At 41.8% G+C, this 8,858-nt stretch overlaps 1 protein-coding gene across 1 annotated transcript in view; it reads right to left on the bottom strand.

Annotated features, from left to right (window-relative positions):
• Positions 1 to 280: 280 nt before the first annotated feature.
• The window catches only part of LOC122529985, a 78,299-nt gene continuing 69,721 nt past the window's right edge, over positions 281 to 8,858 (bottom strand). Inside the window, exons 5-6 of the mRNA XM_043656567.1 lie at positions 6,897 to 7,267; positions 281 to 4,211 (exon numbers count right to left, since the gene is read on the bottom strand). Of these exons, the coding sequence (XP_043512502.1) occupies positions 4,000 to 4,211; positions 6,897 to 7,267 (583 nt within the window). The 3' untranslated portion in view covers positions 281 to 3,999. The remainder of the gene's footprint in view (positions 4,212 to 6,896; positions 7,268 to 8,858) is intronic.

The raw sequence follows: 8,858 nt of genomic DNA, 5'->3' as shown, positions 1-8,858 counted from the left end.
AAAATATTACAACGAACAGACATATTGAAAATAAAATCAATTTTCTATCGGTATATACGACTTGCAAATGTACTCTTTATGATGTCTTCATGAGTACAAAACGAAATAAACGAACCATCCAAGATACCAATCGAGTTTGCAATGATCAGTCTACGGAAAACACTTGACGATCGGTTATTATTTCCACGGTTTTCTGTATCACAACGGAAATAGGAGGACGTGTGTTCAGATGTTTGTTGGAAGAGGCCAGAGTGCAGAGGATACGAAAATGGTACGACCATTCCTGAAATAATAGCTACTTTATTACGATATACGAATACCATTCATCATACTTGTCACAAGTGAAAAATATCGTTCGAACGGATTTTTTTTTTTTTTTTTTGTTTTATCGACAGATTTTATTATGTAATATAAACTTATGTGTTATACATTGCTACATGTTCTTGCTTAACGGCTAGTCCTATCGGCTAGGTCCTTAGATGCTAGAATGCACAGTGACTTGTACAGAATCATCCTCCTTTCTTCCCTCCGGTCGGGTCTCTCTCATTGATTTGTCATTGTCTTCCGTGAGCCTTCCAGTTCACGCGTTGGGGAGAAGAGAGAAAGAGAGGAAGAAGTTAGTTTTATATATATATATATATATATATATATATATATATATGTATGCGTACGATACAAGCACGAAGAACAGGCAGGAAGAAAAATCGCGCAGAGACGTTGTTGGGGGGTTGGGAAAAGGTGGTAGAACAGGGGGATAGAACGGAAGATCGAAGAGCACAAGACAGAGAGGAGAAAGTTAGTTTCGGGGGGGCAGGAGAGGCGGAAAAAGCTAAAGGGGAGTTGGGAAGGCGGGGAATACAGGAAAGGATAAGATGTACATTTACACGAGCGTTCTCTTTGGTAACGTCTCCTCTCCTTGTTATCTCGCGCTTTTATTTCTTAGGCAAAGCACAGCTACTACTCCTTCTCTCTCTCCGTGTCGTTGAAACTTTCGTTAAGAAAGCGTCCCCTCGAGCGTTTAGTTTATAAAACGTTCATCCTTAATGCTGCTAAAACTGCGACGGCTTGGTCCTACCTCCTTCCTCGCTGAAACGAAAGGCCGCCCCCCCCCTCTTCTCTCTCTCTCTCTCTCTCTCTCTCGTCTCTCGTATTGTACCGCGAGAAATTTCACGATTCACCGAACAACTTTCTCTCGTCTACGTGGCTACGAGGCGAGTTCGTTCGCGAAACCTCTGCTCCCCTTTATCCCGCGAATTATTACGTATAACTTTCGCAGTCCGAAAATCGGAGACATAAATCTCGACTATTTCCTTCTTTTTTTTTTTTTTTCTTTCTTTTTGTACTCTGTCGATTCTTCCCTTTTAAATTTATTTCCACCTTCTCGCGGCCTCGTGAAATGTACTGTCGCCTTTCTCTTCGGCAGCGATCGGAGCAAGCGGCAAATAGTGATTCTCAATCAAGACACGATCAAGCAAAATTGTGTGTCGATGTAATTTGTAATTTCTCCAATTGTAAGTTTCTATTTGACTTAAAGAAAAAGAAAAAAAAAAAAAAAAACGCGGTGACAGACGAATGATTTCCCAGCGATGTGTCAATGTCGAAGCCTGTTTTCGTAGAAACGAGTCGAATGAAATCGAAACGAATATGGTATATCGTTCTCTTTCCCCTAGCTCCGAACACGTTCGCCACGTTCGATGGTTTTAATTACTCGAAACGACGCGACAGGATTTGTCCCTCGACAAACGGAACGCGAGAGGAGGACAAGCCGTTGCGCGCGCGACCATTGACGGTCGCCATAATACCAGAGCCTATTAATTAACGAATTTACGATTAAACGTTAGTTGTTAATTATTATCGTTAAATTTTACGCCTAAGATATAATACACTCACTCTAAGACGTACCTGATGATATCTTTTTTGTTTTTTTCCTTCCTTTCTTTCTTTTTCTTTTTTTTTTTTTTTGTTTCTTTTTTTTCGTTTCTGCTTTTCCGCTTGTAAAAATTTCCCTGCCGCGCCACGCGAGTACGAGCTACGTAGACCGTAGTGCGCGGGGCGCGCGGGGAAAACGAATCTTCCTTTCGTTTTCTTTTTTTCTTCTCTCCATGTCGCATTCTCTTCATGTCGCTTTTGTAAATCTCGCTTGTGAATTCGACAGGGCGAGACAAGCGTCGTAAGGTGTTTATACTTCTCTTCCTCGTCGAGAAAAGCGCGCCCCTCAACCCTTTAACCGAGTATTCGAGCGTTTCAAAAGGAAACAATGGATGATAAAGTACTCGGTGTCTGTTGTTTCCGCGCGGGAAGACCCGGATCGATAAATTGAAACGCATCGTTCGAACGCCACTCGAGCGAGGGAGCGCACTCGGTTAAAAGGTTAATGGAGAATCGCAGCGATACAACGTCGTGTAAATTCGGACGCAGCGAAACGATCGATATTCACACTTTGCTACGCGGTCGACTAATAAGAGATACTCTTTCTTTCTCTTTCTTTCTCTCTCTCTGATTACAACTTACAAAGTGTTAAAAAATTTCAAACACAGCGTTTCCATAATCTTATATCCTACGGATATTTCCTCCGTCTGAAACGGCGAGTTCACAGACGCCGGCGTCCAGAATCAATAGACGCTCTCAGCTTCCGGGACACGAGCGGCGAACAAATGCAAAGCTAGTTTCGGATAAAAGGATATCCGGGGACCGGCGACTAAGTCCCTCTAAGACCGCCGATCGACACGCGAACCACCCGCTGGATTTTCTACTTCGAAGGGAAACTTTCTCATCCCGCCGGCTTCTTCATTCGTCACACGTACACACGCGATACACGTACACGCGCGCCGCCGGTGAAGCACGGTGCACGTGCAAGGTCGGTCGACTAATTGCGTTCAACGCCTCGGCCTCGGGGAATTGCCAGCAATTTTTCGAACCTTCGCCAAACTCGTACGTATTACCCCCTTCTTCTTGCTCTTTCTTCTCTCTTTGCTCCTTTTTTTCGGCTGTTTTTCCGCTCCGACGGGATATATATACTGGAACGCCCGTATCCGAGTTTCAGCGGATCCCGACGTCCGGGAATTCCCGTTTCATCCTGGGATAATCCGTAAACCGGCTCGAATTCACGTGGAATTTTCGCGACAACCTTTATCTCGTTTCCGATCGGCCGAGGCTACGAATGACAAACGCGTTCGTTTCGACCGTTTAGTGGGGGGGCCCAGGCTCAGGCGTTTCCGTCTCACGGCGAAACTTGTTCTCGTTCGTTTCCACGGGATACAACACCGGAGTCGGATCGAAAGCTAAGTCGGCGAGTGAACTAACTCCATCGAGATACGAGCTCTCGAATCGGTCGCGTTCGTTTCCAAGCTGACGCGTAGGAAATGTCGCGCAGGTAACGGTCGAGATGTCGATCGGCGATCGATCGGGGTCGCGATAGAAAAGCGTCGAGAATTAACCGCCATTCTACGCTCGAACGACTAAACCTTCACCTTCTAACTCGTTCGTTTCTCCCCCTCTTTCCACGAACTTTCCAAACTGTTCTGCTACGTCGGGGAAATATGTCGATTCGATCGGGCGAAATTTGAACACGAACTACTGAGGGTAATTGAGGATTTGTAGGCCAAGGTTCGCTCTCGACTCTGTTTTCTCATCGCTACTCGCTCTTGCCTATCGCTACTCGCTCTTGCGTGTGTACGAGTAGACGTAGTATTGTTCATCACTCTCTCTCTTTCTCCCTCTGTTCTTCGTAGTATCGATCGATCGCGATAATTGTGATGTCGACGCGTCTCTGCCCCGTGCGAAATCTTTGGTGCTACGACTACGATAACGTTATTGACGCAATCTAGCGGACCACTAATAACGATCCAGCCGCGTTCATCTATTTCCATCCGCGCGAGGAGCCCACCGAACGATGGAGGCTCCCCTCCCTCGCATCCTCCCTCTCGGATCGTTCTGGGTAAATCATCTCGAGTCGACGGCATCGTCGTTCACGGGATCGTTTCACCGACGACCACACGACTACCATTGATAGCTGTCCAGGATGGATTTGCCGTCGGAGCAGGGGCTCGCGCTGCCGCACCACTTGGTCTCTTTCAGGGGTGGACACGATGACCCGCCACGCCGTGGCTTTATCGTGATCTTCCGCGTCCTCTGTGTCTCCCCTACGCCGCAGCTACGACTGCACGCGCTCCATGGGCCCCATTCTCCGACCTTGCAATCTCTCGGAGGACCTGCAACATTTCGTCCGGCGAAATGAATTTCCGATCTCGAACAACTGCGTTGATAGCAACCATGCAAGCTAAATTTCATGCGAACATTGACGATCGACGCTGGACAGACGTGCATACATATTTGAAATTGGCGGTTGAGAAATTTATTAATTATTAGGAGATATTGGTCTTTTGGTGAAGAGAGTTGAATACAATGGAATGAATTACGCGCTGGACGCGTAAAATTAGGTAATTTCTTAGATCGAGATTAGATGGATGTGTGTAATTTGAAATTAGAGGTTTAGAAATTTATTAATTTCGGAAATATTAGTTTTTTTTTTGGTGAAGGAAATTGGATATAATGGAACAGTTATTAAATATATTGCGTACTTGTCAGAAATTGCGAAAATTAAATAATTACTGATTGAGACTAGACAGATGGCATTTGAAACTAGAAATTGAGTTTGTGATTTTAAGAAATACTAGTCTCTCGCAAAGAGAGTAGAATAAGTTCCTTTAGGATATAGGAATAAAATTCTCCTATTACTGGGCGATCAAGACGGACGTACGTATGCAATTCGAAATTAGAAATATAGAAATTTATTAATTTTGGAAATATGAGTCGTTAGTGAATATAGAGTATAATATAACAAGTTATTAAATACATTGCATATATTGTAAATTGAGATCCTTTTGTATAATTGAAATAATTAATTATCGGGGAAATTCTATATAAATATTAAGTTGCACTGCTAACGATACAATTGCTTGCGTACCGTAATTAATATAATTGACCAAGTTCAAGTAGGTATATTAAATTTAATGCTATTTTCGTGGTTACACGAAAATTTGACAAAGTAAAATGTAAAATGAAATGCAAAATTTAGTGAAAAGTTGAAGTATGTGCAGGAATTTTTTTAAACTTACTGCACGTTCATTTATTTTTGCTGATTTGTTATGAGTAATTTTCGAAAACAATCGAACGTGATTGTAAATTCTGGATTTATTGTTTGCTGCGTAATGATATTGCGGCACACTCGTGAATTTCTATTCAATAAGGACAAGTGCCAGTTTTCTAACGAAGGATAGTTCCAACCCGGGCATTAACTTCGTTAGCTTGTTTTAACGAGGATCATCAAAGACACGTTACGTTTAATAGTAGAGCAATTTGCATCTGACGCGATGTTGCAGCAGTGAATAGCCAACGTTCATTCAAGCATTTCAAGGAGAATTTTTCTTTTAGCAAGGTGCAGGCAGTTATGTAACAATTTTGGATTCTATCTACGCTCGCAATTTGTATTATATGTAATTTTTTTAAACGATATGCTGCAAATTTCGATCGTGTGTAATTTTTTTAAATGAGACGCGCAATTCAATTTACGATGCTTTAAGAGTGTATCTGTAAGATTCAATTTTCTTTTTTCGCATTTGTCGGATATAATCGTAGAAACACACGTGCGAAATTGTACGTTCGACAATTAACGAAGTTGCACTCGTTTTGAAGAATGCGATGCTTAGTAGTATTAAAATAGCGTAAGAAACTTTCAAACGCGTTGTTCTCGAAACTAAGCAAGTTTCCTGAATTGGTTTCCGTAATATCTCAAGGATCTTTTTACTTTTCTCGTTTCTTGCAGTTGAAATTACGTTGAACGCCACGTTGCCGGAATCTCTCTTTTTCACGCCAATTTTTATCGTTCCTCTGTTTTATTAGTTCTTTTCTGTTTCTTTTTTTTAAACTTGTTGATTGTTTATTAAAACGTTTGCACGTGTAGAGAAAAAAATTGACAGAAAAAATTCTACAGTTCCTCTGCGTAAAAAGCAACGAAAGAAAAATTTCCCATTCCGCGGTATTCTACAATTTATTCTGCTGTTTTAATTTCTCCCCGTTTTCGTTTTTTCTTTTTTTCCGTTCCTTTTTCCTTGACCCGGTTTGACGTTTCTGCGTGTTTTTCAAAAATTTAGAGAGAAATAAGAAACAACATTGTTGTTGATACGCGAGATCTCCCAATTTTTTTGCCAAACGTTTCCCCGGTAAAATGTTCCTCTGTTTGGCAAGACTTGAAAAAAGATTGGGGGAAAAAAAAAAAAAGAACACAAGAGTCGAGTTTCGTAAAGTGTAGAAATTTAGAATGAAATAGCTCCATTGAAGAGACGAGTGCGTGATTGGCATGTTTTTGTCTGTTAACGACCAATTTCGACGTTTGTTTCAAAACGAAATTCGAAATCGCCGGAGGACAAGAACGCAAACGTTTTGGGAAACGGTTATTAACCAAACGGAGTAACGTGTGTAAGCAGCGGAAGAGGACGCGACGTCGGTTAAACGAAACGACGACGACGAAGAATAAAAAAAAAAAAGAAAAAAAAGAAAAAGGAAGAAAAAGGATAATCGCAGCGACAAAGGCAGCGACTCTGAATGCAGCGAGTCAAAGAGGCACGGAAGGAGAAGAGACTTGGTTTCCTTTGACCGTTTGCGTGGAAAACGTCGTTGTCAAGCTTTGTTTCGCCATTAATTTCCACGAATGAAAAGATTGCATTAACGTCGGGTCATTGTCGGCGTGAACCGCGCCACGTCGCCGCCGCTTTTCAAAGGGGAACGGTTGAACGCACAAGTACAGAGAGAGAGAGAGAGNAGAGAGAGAGAGAGAGAGAGAGAGAGAGAGAGAGAGAGAGAGAGAGAGAGAGAGAGAGAGAGATCTTCGTACTCACGCGTTCTCAAGCGTTTCCCTTTGGACGTTAGTCGATGATGTTTCATTCTGAGCCTGTGCTGACGTTGGGTCGTCGCGATGTCGGCCGCGGTGGAGTTCCACGAGCGGCCGCTTCCGGTCGCGTTCGCCATTTTCCTCTGGATGTCCTCGAAAATTTCAGCCTTCTGCGCTTCCGCCGTTTGTTTGTACTTTTGGTAGTAAGGCCAGCCGATCTTCCCCTCGAGTTTCGAGATTCTTGGCGCGGCTGTCGCGGCAGAGGCGAGTCTTTGCCTCTGCAACGCGTACGACGAGGCTATGCTGTCCATGATCGCCGCCTTGTTGTCTCGCGGAACGTCGGTCACCATCTGGCCGCTTCCGGTCGTTGTCCAGTATCTGCAACGCACGAGAGAGTCGATCGTTATTATCGCCATATTTTGATTATCGCCTCCCTCGAAACCGTACCAACTTTTTCATCCATTGAACAATTTTTCATGGACGTATAATTTCAAAGTTGCTTCAGGTGCAAGTGAATCGTTGCACGTTCAATAAAACTTTCGAAACGTTTCGTTGCATCTCTATGAATCGTCAGCTACGATTCTACGATTCTTCTCTCATTTTAGTAAATAGAGAGGAGAATTTCTCTTTTCAGACAAATTATGCATACCACGCGTGCCAATGAGGCTTCTTCTATATCTACTTAATCAAAGAATAATCTATTTTATTTTATTTACATTTATTTATAATTCAGGGGTTGTTAGTGACCACAATGGATTTTATGATTAAGGCAGATACGACTATAATAAATGATACAATTTGCTACATCTGTCAAAAATTCTAAGACTTTTTTCCCTCGGGATCTTCCTTTTGCAACATTTTGAGCGAGTCTGTAAGGTTGTTATTTATGAACGAGCGATTAATATATGTTCAATTGCACGTGTCACAAATATTTGGTTCTGTGTTTGTGATTAGATAGGAATGTGTCCAGTTTTTGTAACCTATTTTTATTCTTGTTATTCTGTTCAGTCATAAAGCTAGCTTTTACGAATTTTTACGTAGCTTGGTAGGTCTTGCATTTTTCCATTCTTCCTTCTACGACTTTATTGTTGCGTTGATGAAAATTTGAAGATTATTTTGTTTTAGGCACATTTGTTTTACGGTTCGAGAAATCTAGCAGAGCTCTGAAAAGCTATTTTTTATTTATACAGTGTTATTTTCGCGTTAGCCCACGTTTCAGTTACAAGTTACAACTCGCAACAAACGAATATTAATTATTGCCGTAGTTCAACTTCGATAATTAACCGAGGACCGAGGTTACTTTCTGTATCACGGTGCCGTTGGAAAAGTTGCGAGAAGCTTTACACTCCGCGAGAAAAGCAGAGAGAAGTTCATCGCGAATCCAGATTTCCGTAAACTTCTTCCACCGGCGTCCGGGTACGAAACGAGCTGTTTATTATTTGTCAAGTCGATTCACCTCCGCGAGACAAAACGTAGAGAAACGAATAAAGTACTGTTGGATTCCGTATAATGGAGTCAACACGTTTATATTTTAGAAGAGTTTATTCCCTTTCAGTCGTGGTCGTGTATGAAATAGAATGATACAGAATGATTTAGAATGTCTTAGAATATGATGAATGTCTAATGCTCTTGATGTAGAATGACTTACAATGTTTAATGCTCTTGAATATGATGTAGAATGATTTACAATGTTTAATGCTCTTGAATATGATGTAGATTGATTTAGAATGTTTTATGCTCTTAATGATATAGAATGTCTTTATAATGATTTAGAATGTTTTATGCTCTCGTATGTCTCTAAAGCATGTCCTTATATATATTTGGTTATCATCGTCAAGTGGAAGGGGAAGGAGAAGCATAAATGACCAACTATTAGATCTTGGCCTTATGACTAACTATTCACAGTCCACTTTTATGTGGACTGTTGCTAGCTCATTGTCAGTATTTGCATAGATTCAATATTGTCCGG

The sequence above is a fragment of the Frieseomelitta varia genome, unplaced genomic scaffold, assembly GCF_011392965.1.
Source record: "Frieseomelitta varia isolate USP_RPSP 00005682 unplaced genomic scaffold, Fvar_1.2 scaffold_317, whole genome shotgun sequence".
Lineage (NCBI taxonomy): Eukaryota > Metazoa > Arthropoda > Insecta > Hymenoptera > Apidae > Frieseomelitta > Frieseomelitta varia.
Note: the sequence above shows the minus strand (reverse complement) of the source record. Positions and strands in the feature narration are given on the sequence as shown.